The sequence below is a fragment of the Numenius arquata genome, chromosome 3 (assembly GCF_964106895.1).
Source record: "Numenius arquata chromosome 3, bNumArq3.hap1.1, whole genome shotgun sequence".
NCBI lineage: Eukaryota > Metazoa > Chordata > Aves > Charadriiformes > Scolopacidae > Numenius > Numenius arquata.
The window spans coordinates 36,460,442-36,481,036 of record NC_133578.1 but is presented as its reverse complement, the minus strand read 5'-3'; the positions used below and the strand labels follow the sequence as shown (position 1 = coordinate 36,481,036).

General features: G+C 40.0%; 1 protein-coding gene across 1 annotated transcript in view; it reads left to right on the top strand.

Annotated features, from left to right (window-relative positions):
* Nucleotides 1-16,750, top strand: part of FAM171B (family with sequence similarity 171 member B) — a 35,670-nt gene extending 18,920 nt beyond the window's left edge. The window contains exons 2-8 of the mRNA XM_074145950.1: nt 4,106-4,339; nt 5,056-5,148; nt 6,547-6,705; nt 8,552-8,719; nt 14,096-14,212; nt 15,020-15,143; nt 15,415-16,750. Of these exons, the coding sequence (XP_074002051.1) occupies nt 4,106-4,339; nt 5,056-5,148; nt 6,547-6,705; nt 8,552-8,719; nt 14,096-14,212; nt 15,020-15,143; nt 15,415-16,750 (2,231 nt within the window). The remainder of the gene's footprint in view (nt 1-4,105; nt 4,340-5,055; nt 5,149-6,546; nt 6,706-8,551; nt 8,720-14,095; nt 14,213-15,019; nt 15,144-15,414) is intronic.
* The last annotated feature ends 3,845 nt before the right edge of the window (nt 16,751-20,595 follow it).

Here is a 20,595-nt window from a genome sequence, read left to right as displayed (position 1 = left end):
TGCTTGTAAGATCTCTGGCCTTGACCATGTTAATTAAATCTCAGATAAGCATGTAATCTAGTTACCATATTTATCTGCAGGTAGAGAATTAAGAAAAAATTACATAGGGATATTAAAGAGAGAGATTGTTCGCACTGCTGTGTTTTGTACTCATCTTGCTATTCCAAGCAGTTCTTTGGCTTAATTCTGTGATACGATTTCTGAGTTAGGACAGTGATGTGAAGCCAAATACCAGGCTTTAGATGTTGTTGCTCAAAGAAATGAGGTGTCATGTTTTGCTGGCTGTGACGTTTCTGAAGTAGCTAAATGTGGTAGAAGGCCTTGTTTCCCGTTGTCTAAATAACTGCTGCTTTTGTATGAACATTTATCAGACAAACGTTTAAATGTCGTAGAATCTGGCATTTCCAGTGGACTTGCCAAGAGACAAATCTCCCTTCCTCTGAGGCAGCACAAATCAAATTAGGCAAGACTGAGTTTGTTCTTCTAATTGTAGGATTTCTGTCAAATCTTTTTAATATTGAGGTACAGCTGACCCATTTGTATTTGACAAGCGTTAGGCACCAGCAAAAATGCACAAGTTTGATCTACTGTTTAGCTTATCAGCTTTGGTTTTGTTGAACAATTTAACTGATAGTTCATTTTTGCATCTGAAATGTTTTCCAGTACGCTTTATTGTGATTAAAAAAATCCTACCACAGTCTTCATCATATTTGAGACTTTGAAGTGTCCTTAAGGACTTGTGCATTAAGATCTTTATAAAAAAAGAAGAAAAAAGGAGGATTTTCTTTGAAAAGTAGATGTAATGAGTGTTAATATGACATTGTTAATAAGTCAATGCCATTAAATACATCTGATAAATTTGCACATTAAATGCATGTAAGTGAGTTGGTCAAGGGATGTGACGTTTGGAAAGATACAGATCATTCATACATGTTGGAGCACCACTGCACACCCAATCTGAGCTCTTAGGACCTTATGATTGTTTTGCTTTTAACTAGGCTGTTACAGCTGGCCTGACGTAGGATGCTGTGGTGCACTCCCTTTTATACAAAACAATAGTGAAACATGGCTGTGGGGGAGGAGAATTGTTGTTACTGTTGGATTCTGGCTTTTTTAACTCGAATTTTTTACACATCATCATTTCAGTAGCATTTGGATTCAGAGGCAAAATATTGTGTGCTCGTGTGTTCTGCTCTGTTACTGCCGGGAAATGGAAAGATATTTTTTTAAAAAAGAAAAGTCTTTCCAAAATCGTTGCACACAAACTTCAAGTGACTTGTTGGCAGAGTGTATTCTGGTTGATATTAGAAAATATTATGATTTGCTCATATATATTATTTGCAGGGAAGGAACAATTCCCAGCCGACTGCCATACTTTCTCTCGTCAGGAAGACTTTTGTATTAGCACAAAAGATAAGGCCAAAAGCAATGAGAACTAGGGATCAAGTCTCCTTTAATCTTTGTCTTAATATTAATGGGTGTGAAGTGAGCATTTTTCACTTGAGTGACTGCTAGTTACATATGACAGTAATACGCAGGTAATTACTCTTTCAGAGCTTGCATTGTATCAGAGTCTTTGTTTTCACATGGGAGACCTTTGTCTCAGTAACCCCCCCAGTTCAGTCTGCATTTACAACCGCGGTTCTGCATCTTCTCGGCACCATTTTAGGCAGAGTATCAGTTTCTAAAAATGCTTTGGCAATTTCTGAACCCGTAGGAGAAAGAAGTAATGAAAGTTGAGCATGGCTAAAACTAGCCAATGATATTTGTCAGTTCACTATGAGAAAGAGTGAAAATAGTATAGCTTTCTACATTTTTTCGGTCTATTTTTTATTCAACCAAAAGCTTCTTAAAAAGTGGGTTTTTATATGGCTGTAACTGAAGGAGATGAGAGGAAGAAATATTTTACACAAAATAACCTTTGAATTTACTAACAGCTGAAGGAGGAATGTAGCAATTCCCCCACCCCTGTATTTTCATTAGACTTTTTGTTAGCAGGAAATGGGAAAATACACATTAAAAGTGCAAAGTGATTGAAAGGAAGTGTCTTTCCAAGTACATTCTAGGTTTTTTGTGACTTAATTCAGCTGTTAATACTAGGCTCTTTTCCTCCTGTCTTGATTCTAGCTGTTCAAATACTGGTTTATACCAGATGTGCCAGTAGGAAACAGTACCAGAAACAAGCTTGAATTTTGTACTACTGAATTTCTTATTTTTTAAATACCATTTCACAAGATACTTCTGGCTTCCAAGCAATTAGAGGATCAGAATATCATACGCAGTCTGTTTTCCTGATTTAGTAGCCTTTTAAATAGTCATTGGCCAAGGGCAAATGATCCATCTTCCAAGTTTTGGAAACCACTGGATTCATGATAGTTTTTGTGTAACTGGATCAATGCCTGGAAGGTCTGTTTAGTAGCCATGATTTTCTTACATGACATAATTATTTGTTTTAATCATTATGTGATTTAAAAACTCTTCAGCAACAGCAATGTAAAAGCAATTTTATTCTTGAAATATCATGCATAAGGAAAAAAAGACGGATGACATTGTTTTAAGATTATTGTCCATTTTCTGTTTAATTCAGTCAAATATGTTCAAGTACCACTGGCATATTTTTTTCTTTTTTTGAAAGTATACATTAATTTGCACAAGGAGATGTGGATTTTTCTATAACACTGTAGAGAATCAAACTGGCATGGCTGCTAAGTTTTTGCTGCATATGCCATAATTAGTAATAAAATGAGGCCAATGTAGCTTTTGTTGTGTGCAGGTCATTTTTTGCTTGAATATATGGTACGCTTCATGCATACAATACATCTAAATGAATAGTTATTTCAAAGAGGCCTAACTTGGGTGTCTTCTACATACTGTTGTGTTTTTTTTTTTTATGGATTGCGCTCGACTTCTCAAGGCCTGTTCGTTTAAGTCAAGGTCAATGGTTGTAATCTTTTGGTGCAATGTCAGTCTCAATTATAGGGGAGATAACATAATGAAATTGAACTATGATTTTATGTAGATAAATTTCAAACAAACTTAGCCTGACATTTGACCTAAATAGAAATACATATTCATAATTAAGGTCTTTGAAAATCTTCAGGTATAAAGGAGTGCGATGGTGTCGAATAGTAGTATGTCTGTAACCAAAATACTGGAAAACTGGTGGTGTTTGAAATATTAAGTGATCCACAGATACTTTAATTTATGATGGTAACTTAATTTCACATTGGAATAAACATGGAATTCTGTCCATTTTCATGTACCTGCTGTCTATGAAAAGACTCCCTAATAATAGTTTATTTACAATCAAGGTGGGAGAGAAATTGAATGTAATTCAGAGCATCTTGAGACTGTTGTTCAAGCGGGCTTCCTGTCTTTGATGTACTATGCAGTCACTGTAATTACGATCTCTGCAAGATACTAGGTATCGTAAAGGAATGTTAGATCCTCTAATTAGCAGTAGACAAATACTATTTAGAAGTTGCAATACAGAAAGGTCATAACTAGACCAGAAGTGTAAATCTGGTGGGAGATGATAGATTTAAACATATTGTCAGGATGCATTTGGTTACTTTATAATAATTTTACACATGTAAAAATAAATATGTTGCCCCGTAGTCTGTGGACATTAGGTTCTCTGTCCTTAGAAACTTGAGGTGCATCTTTAAATGTGTGACCCAAGCCAAGGGTTACACTTGGATAAAAAGACCACCTGTATTATCAGTGTGGTATTGCAGAGCACTTGCATGGCACATTGAATCTCGTGTTGCCACAGATGCATTGTTCAAGCTATAATGAAAAGGGGAAAATTGTTTTTTAATTTTAGTTTTGGTTGTTCGGGTTGTTTTAACGAGTTAGGTATTTTATTTGCTGAGTTTGGTAAACACCTTTTGGCATGTTTGTGCCCCATCTCAAGGGGTTTTTTGCTTCCTTCTTCTCTGTGGTATATAAATATATGATTACGCCTCCCTTTAGCCAGCGATAGAGACCCACTCTACAGTGGGTGAATAGCTAAATTGTAAACTTTAGGACTTCTTTACAAATTTAAGTTATGGTTCTTAGTTAAAGTGTATTATGACCTCCTGTTTTCCCTTTCTGTTAATAGGATCTGTTTTTACGCTAAAAGTTCAAGTAAATGACATCATCAGTCATCAGTACCTGCGACAAGCGGTTGTAGAAGTGTTTGTTAACTACACGAAGACAAATTCTACTCTTACTGGAAACAATGGAGCAGTGTTAATAAAAGTTCCCTACAAATTAGGATTAAGCTTAACCATCGTATCGTACAAGGATGGCTACGTCTTAACACCTTTGCCTTGGAAGACTGGGAGAATGCCAAGTACGTAAGCATCTTACAGTCCTATTATTAAACTGTATCTGTCGGTAATTAAATTTCTCTCTTCCTCAGCAGTCTGGGTAGTTACTGTCAACTGAAAATGACTGAGTGAGGTCAGTCCAGGGAGGTAGTGCCTGTCAATGCAGATGTCAGGGTGAATGACCTGTTACACTTTTCAAAATTCTTATTATTGTGAAACAGGAAATAGCCCTTTATAACTAACTTTATATTGCGATACCATGAGTGTATTCTGAGAAATTGTTTACCTAGACTTAGCAAAGGGCTGGTAGTGTCTTTTGACAAAAATCATGTTGCTTTTAGTGATTCCTGGAGTGCCCATGCTTTGAGTCCTGTATAACAGGTATAACCTGTTGTTATAGCTTCCTTTCGGCAGTTTTTCCTTACAGGATTCACTGTTTAACTATTGCATGCTCTTAAAAAAGTTATCTGATTTTTTTTTTTTAAAAAAAAATAGGGACTCTTAAGGATTCTAGCCACTTGTTTATCGTTATAGAAGCCATAAGACAGTAACAAGTACAACAGAGGTCTTCCTACCTAACCACTAAAATTCCTGCTCCTCAAATTACGGGAGTAATTTGTTTATCCAGTCTTCATATACTCTTTTTTTTTTAACTGCGTTGTTCACTATTCCTTCAGAATCGGAGATCTTATAGGATTTTTTTTGGTTGCATACTGTAACATGTTACCACTTTCCACAGTATACTCATCTGTGACGCTTTCGTTATTCCCACAAAGTCAAGCTAATATATGGCTGTTTGAAGATACTGTCTTAATTACTGGAAAACTGTCTGGTAAGTTCAGTGGATGCAGACCATAATCTAAATACTTTGTGATAACCATCTGTACACATGCAAGAATATGAACATGACTTTTTTTTGTATAATACCTATCTACTCGAAGCCAGATTTTTCAGTTAATTGTGTAGCTATATGTGTGGCTGTGTGGTGAGTTGACCCTTGCTGGACACCAGGTGTCCACCAAAGCCGCTCTGTCACTCCCCATCCTGAACTGGACAGGGGAGAGAAAATACAACGAAGGCTTGTGGGTCGAGATAAGGATGGGGGTGATGTCATTAATACTGTCATGGGCAAAACAGACTCGGGGAAATTAGTTTAATTTATTACCAGTCAAATCAGAGTAGGATAATGAGAAATAAACCCAAATCTGAAAACACCTTTCCCCCACCCATCCCTGCTTCCTGGGTGTAACTTTACTGCTAATTTCTCTACCTCCTCCCTCCAGCAGTGCAGGGGGATGGGGAACGGGGGTTGCAGTCAGTTCATCACTTGACTCTGGTGCTCCTTCCCCTTCAGGGGGAAGATTCCCCACACTCTCTTCCCCTGCTCCAGCGTGGGGTCTCTCCCATGGGAGACAGCTCTCCACAAACTTCTCCAGCATGAGTCCTTTCCATGGACTAACTGCTCCAGCATGGGTCCCTTCCATGAGGTGCAGTCCTTCAGGAACAGACTGCTCCAGCGTGAGTCTCTTCCATGGGGTCACAAGTCCTGCCAGCAAACCTGCTCTGGCGTGGGCTTCTCTCCCCACAGGTCCACATGTCCTGCTGGAAGCTTGTTCTAGCATGGGCTTTCCACGGGGTCACAGCCTCCTTCAGGCATCCACCTGCTCCAGTGTGGGGTCTTCCAGAGGCTGCAGGTGGATATCTGCTCCACCGTTAACCTCTGTAGGCTGCAGGGGGACAGCCTGCCTCACCATGGTCTTCACCACAGGCTGCAGGGAAATCTCTGCTCTGGCCCCTGGAGCACCTCCTCCCACTACTCCTTCATTGACCTTGGTGTCTGCGGAGTTGTTTCTCTCACATATTCTCAGTTCTCTCTCTGTCTGCAATTGCACATTCCACCACCTCCCCGCCCTCCTCCCCGCCTTTAAATATGTTATCACAGAGTCACTGCCACCATGGCTGATGGGCTTACCCTTGGCCCGTGACAGGTCTGTCTTGGAGCTGGCTGGCTTTGGATCTATTGGATGTAGGGGAAGCTTCTAGCAGCTTCTCACAGAAGCAACTCCTGTAGCTCCCCTGCTACCAAAACCTTGCCATGCAATCCCAATGCACTGTGACAAGTGCTAGATTAGAAATATATAAACCGTGGAGAAAATAGGTGAAAACAGGTTGTTACGCTGAATGGATTTCTGCTTTACCACTGCTAAGACAAAATATTACTCTTTTACAGATGCCAAATCTCAACCAAGTGTTCAGTTTCCAAAATTTTTAGTAAAGCTTCCAACAAATCACCATATTACAAATGTTACAGCCTATCTGACAGTGCCAGAGCAATTTTTGAAAGTGGACAGCTTTCTCTATACAACAGGAATTCTCCTAAATAAATCAGGTATGTAAATACGATGTTTAAGAACTTTTTTAAAAGAAGAAATCTTCACATTATAATGCATATGAGTGCACATTGTTTCAGAAAAGCATGCACTTAAATTAAAAGGGCCTGAACCTGCTTCCATTGCACTAAATCACAAATCTTTGTTCTATAGGAGTAAGCATCAGGTAATTGATCTTGCTCTTTATCTTGTTCCATGTGGTATGAGAACATAATCTATGTTACTACACTGAGATACTCCTTCAGAGTATGCTTTATATATATGTGTGTGTGTGTATTTATATATGTATATGTTCAGGATTTCATGAGACTGTGGAACTGGTTTAGTAAACATGTTAAAAATATGGTTATGGCCAGAGTGTAAACTAGGTGAACCTAAACAAATCAGTGAAACTGCAGCAGTTGACTTCAGCTGTGGGGTTTTCTGCATTTTCACTAGAATGGTTGGCTGTAGAAACTTTACACCTAGCATAAAAATTGTGTGAAAGCTGTAGTTTGGCTCACAGACAGTTAATCTGCGTAAGCCTGTTTAAAACCAAGTAGTCGCTGTGCATACAGAGCACAATTGCAATAATGTTTTCTGTGCATCTGTTTCACTGGACAAGCAGTAAGTGGTTTCATGAGTCATTATGACTGTGCTCATATGCAGTTGGACTTTTTAGTATTTGTCATTCTATCAGATATTATTTTTACTCGCATAAGCACAATAATCTCTTTTTAGATTGTACTGTGTGCAGTTCCATCTTTTTGTTCTTTTCTTTTTATTCCCAGTGGACCTGAAGCTATGAGGCTCTTAAATTCATTGCAGTGCATGAGGAGGCCACTACTTGGCTTATTTGAAACTTGTCATGCTCTCTTCTTTCATTTTCATTGAATTAAAATCATCATATATATTGATATCTTGACTTACATATTCTCAAACCTTACTTATCTATATTGCACTTCTTTAAATGTAAAGCATAAGAGAATAAGCAGTGTTTCTCCCCTTTGAGTTTTGCTTTCAATCTGTCTGGCATGTGTTTTAAATTATTCATATACTCCTAGAGGAATAGGCTTTCTTTTAGGGCAGGTGGAAGCTAATTGATATGTGATGCACCAGGAGTCTTCTCACAACCAACTTACAACAGCTTGCACAGATTTAACGTTATTCTGGTACTTAGTAATTCTGTTTCAGCTTCTTTCACCATCCTGTCATATTGTGCATTCTGAAGTATTGCAAATTAGTGTAAGGGAAAAAAAAGAAACAAACTTTCAGGCTGCATTGTAAAGCTTTTTATATGCAATATTTCCTTTGAGTGCTTTGAGCCTCATGATTAACTCTTCAGTTAATTATAAGTGCCAAATTAGAAAGTTAATCCTTACAGGAAAGTTCAAGAAAACTGTTCAACTAAGGAGAAATGCAGCAGTCATATATTTGCATATCTTCAGTTTAATTCAATGTTATGTATATTGCAATTATACAAAAATTCTTATATTATCTACGTTGCACGTAGGTTAGCTATTTTGTAATCAACGTATCTGAGGGGAAAAACCCTTCTTCCCCCATTCTAAGCCAAGTTTTGCCTAACCATTGGTTCTGCAGTCAACATTGAACGTGTACGTCAAAAGTCTGTTTCTCACTGACAGATTTGATATAGAATTGACTGATTTTTATTTTAATCACAAGATTTTAAAGGTCCAGAAGAGAAGAAATGTTGATTTTTATTTGACCGAGTTGGTGACAGCTGACTGTGTAGCTGGATGTGAATGAGCCTTTAGTTATAATGATAGATTCATAATTCTAAATATTTTTTTTTTTAATATACTATGAACGGAGTATTACAGACAAGATATTTCTTACATTCAGGTTTCAAAAGCATGGAATTAGCTCCTCTTGCTGCAGTATGCGTAAATGTTCTTTTGAGTGGGAAAGAACTGAAAGTAAATGGTCACATTCAGATTACACTTCCTCTTTCCACAAGTACTGTAAAACCAGGAGATGCTATACCTGCATGGACATTTGATATGAAAACTGGTAAGTGGGCTGAGTTATTTGTTGTTCTACCTTTCAGCACATGTATATAATTTGGGGCATATGACACTGTATGTCATGGAATAGTGATGGCACTAATATATGAGGTGGTGGTAAAGAGTCACAAATTCCATTAGGGTTTCTATATTGTCTTTTGATTGACTAGCTTGACTTGTTCAAAGGAATTTCCCTGTTTTCATTAGTTCAAAAAGCTTTGGTAAAATTCATTAGCATTCCTATTGAACAAATTTTTCATGTAATGGATTTTTATTTTCATGGAGGCTAAGCCTTCAGGGAAGACACACTTTAGGTGATGTTAAACTTTAAGCCTGGTAATTTTGTGAATGCTTTCTTAAAAGAAAACAAATCAGAAATGAAGATTTGGATGCTTTGTTTCCTAGAGTGTAGCTCTACGGAACCTTTGACACTGAAATTGGAATAGACATTACTTCAGCTAACAAAAGCAATTCAGAAAGTGAAATGAAGGGGAAATAAGAGTTATCAAAAGGGAACAACATAGTTCTTGCAGTATGCATGGGAAGGGGAGGCTGGAGATTACACATTCTAAACCTTTTGTCATCCCTTCATGTCTAATTTTAGTTAAGAGGGAGTCATGAGCTACATACACTTATCCCATTTAGATGTCCTGTGTGTGCATTACTGTACTGATTGTCTTACAGTGCACTTCATACTTTTCATCACATTTCACTCTCATATTTCAAGACAAAGAGGTGTCTTACTCCTTATTAAGGCAAAACACTGTTAATTCAACTGTTGCAAGTACAGGAGAGGACACTAACTCAGTGTTGTTTGTATGTTCAAGAAAAAAAACCTAATCATCTTAATGAAGAACAAAGAACATTAATTTGACTTAAGAACGTGCTAATAAAAGATTGGCTAGGTTGTCTCTTGGGAGAAGAATGAATAGAATAGGTTTTGGTGTAGAAGATGAGGTCTGTCTATACACCTAGAAGACTTCAGAGGGGTAACTAGTGATAAGAGGTAGCATTTTTCATCAAAGAAGGGGGTTTTTAGGTAAAATAGCACAAGGGGGTTTAATTTTTTGCTGCCACAGCCGCTTTTGCCAGCTCCTGTGCTCATCTGTACCTATGCTGAGTTGTTTCAACTCACTAAACAGAAAATTCAGTCAACAATGTTACTAAAACAAAAAGCTGAGAGAGCAGCTTGGCACAGGGTCCAGGTTAGAGTATAAATGAGTGTAAGGTGTGTATGTAGGTCTACTCAACATGGCTACTTAGGGTAGAGCTTGGGGGTGGAGCAAGAGCAGGAGTGTGGCATGCTGACCCAATAAAACCAATTAAAACAGTTGGGTTTTTTCCTCTCAGATGGGGTGTACTCTGATAGAGGTTCTGTCAAGAACCTAAATTGTTTGTGGTTGGGTACTCACTGAGGTGTTGTGTTTGCATGGAGGCTTCACTGCTGCTTGCTGAAGAGAGGACAAAGAGGACTGTGGACAAGGAGAGAGACTTTCTGGGCCCAACCCTAACTTCCACTAACTTATTCACTGTTCTGGATGTTTATTCATAAATATATTTGGTTGTTTTTTTTTTTACCTTTGATCTGAATGTGCAAAATGACCTTTTTTGTAAGGTAACTGAGTAATAGCAAGGCATTCCTTAGTCAAGGTTCTGGTGACTGAGGACAGCTCAGGTCTCCAGTAAGTGTTCGGGAGCATCCGTCACAGCAACAGGCCCCCATGTGAGCTGATTGGAGACCTATCACTGCACTGAATTAGTGAGGCTCTGGCATCCAAGCTGTTGCATGTGGGATGTCCCCAGCAAGATGTTGACACGCACTTTTAAACTCTGAAGTCCCTGGGTAAATGGTAATCAGAGCTTCCATGTCAGTATTGATAGTGGTAAGGGAGGAGGTCTGTGTTTGGTGTTGTGTAGACTGACGCATATGCACTAGGAAAAAAGATAGAAACTGCTTTCAGGTGTCTGCTTGTGCAGTGTTCCCTGGGGTTACTTGAAGTGGAATAGTACTGAGACTGTTCCTGGAAAGTGAGGTTTTGTAATTATATTCCAGCTGCTGTAAATGCAGAATTGTTGATGTATATTTAATGTGGCTCCCTTCTTACTAAATATTTTGCCTCATTAGCACCAAAAGTACCTTGTGGATTTTAATAGGATTACAAAAACAAAAAAAGAAAGCTTGCATTGCAACATTACATAAAGAACAATATCCTTTTGTTTGAATGGCAGTAAATCATAGAGAATATATGCTTACTCATAAATCACATTTTAATGTTTTTCTTAATGCGTACTATTTATACTATTTTCGACAGTGTGTGTTGGGGGGATGTATAATTTACTGAAGAGGACAGAAAAGATTATATAGCTTCTTATAGATTTGTTCAGTCAAGATAGAACTTCTAGAGACCTAGAATGTTTTTTGTCTTCTATATGTGGTGGTTTGCGTTGGGTTTTTTATCTGCCTGTAAGTAGCCCACCCTGTATACCTCTAAAACAACATTTTTGCAGTATAGTGACATCTTGCCTTAGAATTGATGGGACAGAGAATTTGAGGATCTGTTGTTGCCTCCATATGAGAGTTAGGGATGGAAGACTGTTAAGGGCTGGTCTCGCTCCCGAGTCTGGACAAAAGGTTTTCCAGGTGACTGAGAAACCACATCTTTCAGGGCTCTGGGTGGCTGGTGCTGTTACTGCCCTCTGCCAGCCATCACCAGTACCAGGAGAAAGCTGCAAGTTTTACTGCCGAATTACATGTGTGTGTGCATATGTGGTATGTGTCAGTTCTCATCTTTACCTCTTGCTGGAAGGTATTTCCTTTTGTTTTGCTGTAAGAAGGGTCATGGAGGAAAACTGAAATGATAGGGCTTACATGAATTATATTTTTTTGCATGCTTTAGTTATTGTTATTTTTAAAAAGCTGGGGGTTCTCTCTCCTCAGTATTTGCAGTTTGGAAATGTAAGGTTGTTTATATGAGGTTGTTTTCTGTCCTTAGAATTCCACAGATGGCCCACAAAAAATGTGTTAAAGTACATTAAGTATAATTCTGTCTCTTCTACTGCAGGCTTTATTAATTGTAGAAGCTGGCATACCGTAATACCTGTCCTTTGTGTTGCCAAACAGATGGTGTGAAATCTGTGTCCTCCTAACAATAGACTTTGCTTGGGCTAACTGAACTCCCTTGGGGCAGGGAGGAAAGAAACATGCAAGACAAACTTCTTTTTATCCTATTGTAGTTTATTAGATTAAAATGCTTTCCTATTAAGTGCTACTAGCTAATGTTAAATTTGTGTTCATATGCTTAAATTACCCGTTCCTTGATTTTTTTTTTTTAATCTCGGCTTTCATACATGCTTAAGCTCACATAATAACTTTTCAGACTATTTGTATGTATATCTATAAAAGACGTTTGTTAATACAAAATGAATTATATTAAATTAATTTAGGTAGGTAGTGTTGATGGCTTTGTTTCAGAGTAAATGCCTACACAGGGATATTTGCGATGAAATTGTCAAGAGAGAAAGTTTGCATGTTTAGCTAAAGCTGTGTAATAAATAATGTATAGGTCAGAAGTTCCAGTTTTTCTTGTGACCTTGTGTTTTTTTGGTAATGGCTTAATTGCTAATGGTTTGAGGTACAGAGGAAACGTGCATGGGATGAGCAAAAGGGAAAAAAGGAAGACCTGGGGAACTACAGGCTTATCAGGCTCATCTCTGTGCCTGGCAAGGTCATGGAGCAGATCCTCCTGGAATCTCTGCTATGGTACATGAAAAATAAGGAGATGATTGGTGACAGCCAACATGGCTTCACCAAGCGTAAGTCAAGCCTGACAAATTTGCTGGCTTTCTGTGATGTTGCTGCAGCATTGGTAGATAAGGGGAGAGCAACAGATGTCATCTACCTAGACTTACGCAAAGTGTTTGACGTTGTCCCACATGACATCCTGGTCTCTAAATTAGGAAGGCATGGCTTTGATGGATGGGCCACTCAGTGGATAAGGAACTGGCTGGATGGCTGCACTCAAAGGGTTGCGGTCAATGGCTCAATGTCCCAGTGGAAACTAGTGATGAGTGGTGTTCCTCAGGAGTCAGTACTGGGACTAGTGCTGTTCAACATCTTTGTTGGAGACATGGACAGTGGGATTCTCAGCAAGTTTGCTGATGACACTAAGCTGTGTGGCATTGGAGAGAAGGGATGCCATCCAGAGGGACCTGGACAGGCTTGAGAGGTGGGCCCATGTGAACCTCATGAAGTTCAGCCAGGCCAAGTGCAAGGTCCTGCACCTGGGTCATGGCAATCCCAGGCACAAATACAGGTTGGGCAGAGAATGGATTTAGAAGCAGCCCGGAGAAGAAGGACTTGGGGGTGTTGGTGGATGAGAAGTTCAACATGAGCTGAGAAAGCCACCCACAGCCTGGGCTGCACTTCTCCCAAGTGAATAATGACAGGACCAGAAGAAATGGACTAAAGTTGCAGCAGGGGAGGATTAGATTAGATATTAGGAAGAATTACTTTACAGAGAGAGTGGTCAGGCACTGGAACAGCCTGCCCAGGGAGGTGGTGGAGTCGCCATCCCTGGAGGTATTTAAGAAACATGTAGGCATGGCACTTCAGGGCACGCTCTAGTGCCCGAGATCGTTGGTTTGTGTCTGTTTGTGGGTGGGTGTGGTGTGTAGTTTTGAGTGGTGTGGTTTTTTTGGTGGTTTGTTTTTTTGGGGTTTTTTTGGTGTGGTTGGACTCAATCTCAAAGGTCCCTTCCAACCATGAAGATTCTGTGAAAAGAAGCTTGGCCAGCAGGTGGAGGGAGGTGATTCTACCCCTCTACTCTGCTCTGGTGAGACACCACCAGGAGTACTGCTTTCAGTTCTGGAGTCCTCAGCACAGGAAGGACATGGACCTGTTGGAACGGGTCCAGCGAAGGGCCACCAAGGTAATCGGAGGGCTGGAGCACCTCTCCTATGCGGACAGGCTGAGAGAGTTAGGGTTGTTCAGCCTGGAGAAGAGAAGGCTCTGGGGAGACCTTATAGCAGCCTCCCAGTACCTGAAGGGGGCCTACAGGAGAGATGGTGAGGGACTCTTTATCAGGGAGTGGAGCAATAGGACAAGGGGTAATGGTTTTAAACTGGAAGAGGGGAGACTGATATTACATATTAGGAAGAAGTTCTTTACCGTGAGAGTGGTGGGGCACTGGAACAGGTTGCCCAGAGAAGCTGTGGATGCCCCTTCCCTGGAAGTGTTCAAGGCCAGGCTGGATGGGGCTTTGAGCAACCTGCTCTAGTGGGAGGTGCCCCTGCCCATGGCAGGGGGGTTGGAACCCGGTGATCTTTAGGGTCCCTTCCAACCTGAATCTTTCTATAGTTCTAATATTTTGTCCTTATTTTTCAGGTGCTTGGGTAAGCCCTGGACTAGGAGTGGTAAAGGAAGCAGATGGTCAATTAGTATGGACATATACTGCTCAACACTTAGGCTACTGGATAGCAGCTCCACTGCCTGGAACAAGAGGTATTGCAACAACTGGCAAGGAAATTACTGAGTAACCCAAGTAACAATGTATCATTATGTTGTCTGATTGCGTTATTTAACAATAGAAAGGGAAAAATGACACGCAGTTTCAACAGTTGGGTAACTTTTGTTTGAATCATGATGGTGTGCCTTTGTGCATATAAACATTTCCTAGAGCTTCAAATGCTATAAGGGGAAAAGTCCAGACTGTATTTGAACTTACATGTTTATACTGTCGCCACCTTTTGGAGGAAGCCTGCAAGGGAACTGTAACTGTGGAGATCTAAATATCAGTGGGACTGTACCCCTTACTGTTGAGGATCATGTATGACAGGAGGAAATAGAAAAAAATTAGTCTTGGGTAAAATGGTCCCAGTGGATTCTGTTTTCTGTAGATTTTTTGCATGGTTTGCAAATTCATACAAAGGGATTCTTATCGGAGAAATATGTCAAAATTTAAAAACAGATAAAGCACTTTCTGACAGAAGCACTAAATAGAAAGTGTAGACCATGTTTCTAAGTAAGTTTGGACAACTAGTACAAATGTAATTTGACTGTAACTGAGTCGATGTTATGGTAGTGCTTTAGTACTTGAGATGAACCTTTGAATACAACATGTAACCACTGTTTGTGTATTTTGTAGTTTGCTGAAACAGCAGGGTGAAAAGGGAGGGATGAATGTACTGCTATAGAAACACAAGATCACTGGAAAAGTACAGTTTAATTTATTAGCTACAGCTCTGCATATCAAGCAGAATTATTTGGTTGTGAGAATTAATTCTTGTCTGCTTTTGTTTGACAACCTAGAATCCATTATTAGTGCGGTTTCCAAGGACATAACAGCCTATCACACAGTGTTTCTTACGGCCATACTGGGAGGTACTGTTGTCATTATCATTGGATTTTTTGCTGTTCTTCTTTGTTACTGCAGGTAAGCAAAAACAGAGGCTCTAATATGCTCAGCATGAATAGAATTTAAGGTTAATCAAATAGCCTTGAAGTGGAGACTTGTTTCCTTAGCTAAACTGGAATGTGTAGCCTAATATTTATTCAAAAATTACAGTTATTACAGAATTTCATTTTAAGTTTGTGACATCACATTACGCTATAACTGTAACCAAACTCTAATCTTCAGCTCTGGTAGTCAACAGTCTAGTATTTCTTAGCATGTTCTACAGTCACCTTGCATCTCTTTTGCATAGGGATAAATGTGGTCGGACACAAAAGAAGGAAAAAAATACAACTAAGCTGGAGGTCATAAAAAAAGACCAGACAACATCAACAACTCACATAAATCACATCAATGCTGTCAAAGGGTCTTTAAAGTTGGAGGATAAGTCACAGTTATATACACCGAAGATTTCTTCGTACAGCCCTCAAAGAAGGATGTCCATAGACACAGAGGATGGAAAATCACGAGACAATTTTAAAATCTACACAGAGGATGTTTCTTATCAGTCATCTTGTCAGACTGGTCAGTCAAGAGATTCAGCACATTCATTGGAGCCTAATGCTGTAGTTAGGCATTTACAGCAGCATAAGCATAGTAACAGTACTGTTTCCCAGGCTTCTAGGGACATTCAAGACCAAAACAGATACCTTTCACTGAAAGAGGAGATATATGGGCTTTCCCATATCCCAGAACATCTAATGCATATTTACAATCAACCTATTGCTATTCTTCAAACCTCTGACCTTTTCCACTCCCCAGAACAAGTGCATCCTGCTAAATCAGCAACTTTGCCAAGAAAAGGGCAGTTAGTTTATAACCCCATGATGGAACCCATGAATCGTGACAGTTACATACAAACGTTACCGAAAATGCCAGTGCACTCTCATCCACAGCCTTCTGTCTGCAGAGATGAAAACAGTACATTAGATAGTGAAGAGGGCTTACCTTCTCAAACGTCAAACTGGGGCCGGTACACTAATAGCTTATTGGAGTCTATCTCTGTTCCTGGGACATTGAATGAAGCAGTTGTAATGACTCCATTTTCATCTGAACTTCAAGGTATTTCAGAACAAACATTATTGGAACTCTCTAAAGGAAAACCATCTCCACACCCTCGAGCATGGTTTGTGTCCCTGGATGGAAAGCCGATTGCTCAAGTGAGGCATTCTTTCATAGATCTGAAAAAGGGCAGAAAAACAGAGAGTAATGATACCAGTTTGGACTCTGGTGTGGACATGAATGAGCATCATCCTAGTAGGAAACTGGAGAGAGAGAAAACTTTCATAAAAAATATGCCACATTCTAAGATCCTTTACTTGGAAGATCTGGATTTGAGTAGCAGCGAAAGTGGAACCACTGTTTGCACTCCAGAGGACCAGGCTGTGAGGCACATTCTGGATGGAGGGAATGGGCCAGCTGTAGAACAGCACGATGAAGAAGGTGTAAGAAGAAAAACTGTGTCAGGAAGTCATGAATCTGGTATCCCTTCTGCTAAAAAAAGGGATAGACCATCTATCATGAAAAGAGATAGCAAAACCAACATCTGGAAGAAAAGAGAGGAGAGGCCACTTATTCCTATAAATTAAAACACAATGTGCTTTGTGTTGTTGCTCTCCCTGCTGGCTATTGACCTCTTGGCTGCTTCTGTAATTCTGCAGTGTTGGATTTACAAGGGAAATGTTGTTTTCTAGTATCAAGAAAAGTTACTTTTTTTTTTTTTAATATACAGATTGAGTTACTAAACGTCAACTGGGGAATTGATATTCAATGTGAATTGAAAATAGGGAAATACTACTATTAAAATTTTCCAGTTCCTAATTTTGCTGGCAGTATAGGGAAGGTCCACATTTTAATTAGCCTGTCATTCTTGGACACATCTCTGGGAATGCATGGTGAGAAATGTAGGTACATGCTTTAATTTTTTCGTACTTATTGCTAATGCATTGGTAGACTAGTTAAAGCCATTCCTCAGCCTTGTTCCTAATCATTGTGACCATCTGTACAGTATTTTATATGTGAACTTTTCTAGGGATCTGTTACTACTTTTTTGTATAATGTAAAATGTTTCATCAGTTAGTTCCACGTCACCAGCAGATGAGCTCGGCTGGATTTATCAGCAGAGCTCTGTAGTGTTAGTGCCCTCCCTGTGTGCCCATCCATGTGCAAAAGGTTGCGTTCCATATAGCAGTGGCAGAAGGGGGAAGCGTACAAGCTCTGTGGCTGCTGCAGTTCATGGTCCCCACTGTCTTAAGATGTTGCCAATCTGCTTTGTTACGAACTGTGGATGTTGAAGATTGTCATCTGCTCTGAAGTGTCCACATCCAGCAGAAGAGGACTGGTTCTGGTAGCATTCGGAGCTGCTGCTACTACTCATCCCTGTGTCTTGTTTTGGCTTCACTGTCAGTTAAAATCTCTTCTGCATGCTGTTGGGCCAGTTGAGCTCCACAACATAGTCTTGAATCCCTGCAGATTTGTAAGTTAGTTTGGCCCATAATGAAAAAGTGTAAGTTTAGACAAATTATGCCTTTGAAATAGTTTCCTTTAGCAGGGAAGTTCGACACTGTTGCTTTTTATTTTGTGTTTTAAAAAATGGAAGATCATCGGAGGTTTATGTGCCTACATTTTGCCAGCCTGAGCTGCTTTTGTCTAGGTTGTGCATTGCAGAGGGGTTAAACAGGCTTTAAAAGTTGGGGGTTTTTATGAGCATGAGAGAGCAGATCGCAAAATTTGGTCTATAATGTAATATAAATACTACTTATGACTCATCTTAGAGTTAAATTTACCAAAAGTCATGAATGCATGAAATGTAACTAAGATATATATAGAGGAAGGAAAAGGCCATCAGAATATTCTTTATTTTTAACGTTCATCTTGTCAAAGTGATCGTTTCAGCTTTGGCTAACAGAAAAGTAGATGCATCCCTTAATGTGCTTCATATAGTACATAGAATGTCTTTCTGTGGCTTTTAAGCTGTTTCCCTGATGAAGTAAGTTCAAGCATTTTGGCTCTGGCAGTTTGATTATAAATCATCCTAAAAAAGCTTTATAAATATTTCCCTTAGAGCTTGGTTAAGGTTCTACACCAAGACCCAAACATACAATGCCTATATCTAAATTGTGGGGTGAGGTGCACTCAGTGGTCTGCCCTGTAGTACACTCGAGTTGTAGGAAATATCCTACGCAGCTGAGCTTCTGGGAATACTTACTCAGGAAATATTACTGTGAAATGTCTGTTGTTTTGGGATTGTCAGTTTTCTGGTCCTGTTTCAAGAAGAATATGCAAGGTAACCAGAATGGTATCAGCAATACATTAATCCAGCTTTCTGGTGTGCAGTTGCTTCATGAACAAAATACGATGTTCCTACTGAGTTCACAAGTAAGTTTAAGATAGGTGCACAAATAAGTCCATAATCTTAATTGGCTGAAAGAATTTGACTTAATTATACAATTCATCTATTTCAGAGGTGAAGATGGTGTTGTGGTTTAGCCCCAGCTGGCAACTAAGTACCATGCTGCTTCTCCCTTACTCCTTCCCCCTGCGGTGGGATGGGGAGGAGAATCAGAAAGAAAGAGGTAAAACTTGTGGGTTGGGATAAAGGCAGTTTAATGCAATGGCGCTAACTGTTGAAGCCAGTTCTAGTTCCAACACCACTGCACTTTGCTTGGCTTCATCAAAGTTCATCCTTCATTAATTTGGGTGATTCTTACTGTAATACCATTGATATAGCATATAGCAATTGTAGTAGTCATGACATACAGTGGCAGGGTTATTTAGCAATTAACATCATACAATTTGATTTATTGGCTCTTTTCACCCAAAATCAAATCCCCATGAGGTACGTGTTGGACTTCCCCATCCTTCTGCATCACCTGCCAACTGCACTCAGGTGCTTGAGCAAAAGCAATCCCACGGATGGGTTTGCCTTTGCCTGAGGCAGGACTAACCCAGACTGTCTTCCTTAACATATTCTTCATGTGCGCTGTGGGGACTTTATCCCCTTCTACAGTACGTGGAAGTTTTGACTGGGCAGGGCCAGCTCGATTGGTAGATCCCCTGGTGTTAATTAACCAGGTGGCTTTCACTAAACATGTATCCCAATGTCTGAAGGTCCCACCACTCGTTACTCTCAGGGTAGTTTTTAACAGGCCATTGTATCGTTTGATTTTCCTGGAGGCTGGTGCATGATAGGGGATGTGATGTACCCACTCAATGCCATGCTCTTTGGCCCTGGTGTCTATGAGTTTGTTTCAGAAATGAGTCCCATTGTCTGAGTTGATTCTTTCTGGGGTGCCATGTTGCCATAAAACTTGCTTTTCAAGGCCCAGGACAGTGTTCTGGGTGGTGGCTTGGGCCACAGGGCACGTGTCGCGACCAGGCTGCAAGCATTAATGTGAAGTTTCAATTGCTTAGTTGGAATTAAGGCACAAACGAGGCCAGATGTTGAAAACTCACCAAACCAATTTATTTAACAACCATTTCAGTGCTTGAAATGGAGAGAGAGAAAGAAAGGAAAGGGAAAGTGCAAACAGATAGTCACCACCCCTGGATCCAGCAATGTCTCGTTGGTGCTTTTTACCCACATTATTGTAGGTGGTGGGAGCTCCGAGCACTCCTCTTAGTCTGTTTAGCCATCTTATATGCTTTTGGTTTTCCATCATTTGCATGGGATGTGTAGAAGGGCTGTTCTAGAAGGTGGTTATTTGCATATGTAGTGGGGAGGTTCTAGGGTGTGGTTAAGTAGGTGCATGCGTAGTAAAGGCTGGGGGGTCACACAGGAGTCTTTCGACCCCTGTCTTGTGGTCTGTTACTTACCCTTTCAGCTTGTGCAGGCACCCTCTGTAGCAAAATCCCCAATAACGGTGACACGGAAGTCAATGTAGTCCCCACCTATGCAGCACCAAAAACTGACCTTCTATTCCACGTATTTCTGGTAGATGGTTTCTTATGGTTAGGAAGTTCCTGGAGCAAGCAGCGTACAAGCAGGGTTTGAGGCAAAGTTCCAGTTTGCGTCCCACAGTATGTTTCCAGCCATCCAGAGGTTGCTTCCACCATTGTGAGCACATGGCACTTGCCTTGTTGGGTTTGTGGGAGTGTGATGTAATCAGTCTGCCAGCTCTCCCCATATTTATATTTCAGCCATCGTCCTCCATACCAGAAAAGCTTTAACCACTTGGCTTGCTTGATTGCAGTGCATGCTTCATGTGCATGGATAACCTGTCCAATGGTGTCCCGTCCTGGCTGCGGTGCAGAGCACATTTTTAACGTCTTCTCTTGCCTAGACTGGTCCCAGAACTACTGCATAGACTATTTCCTGTTTAATTTGTTCAAAAGCTTGTTGTTGCTTACAGCCCCATTTAAAATGATGTCACTTGATAGACAGAGCTTACAATTAGAGTGTAATTTGGAATATGCATCCTATAATGCCTAAGAC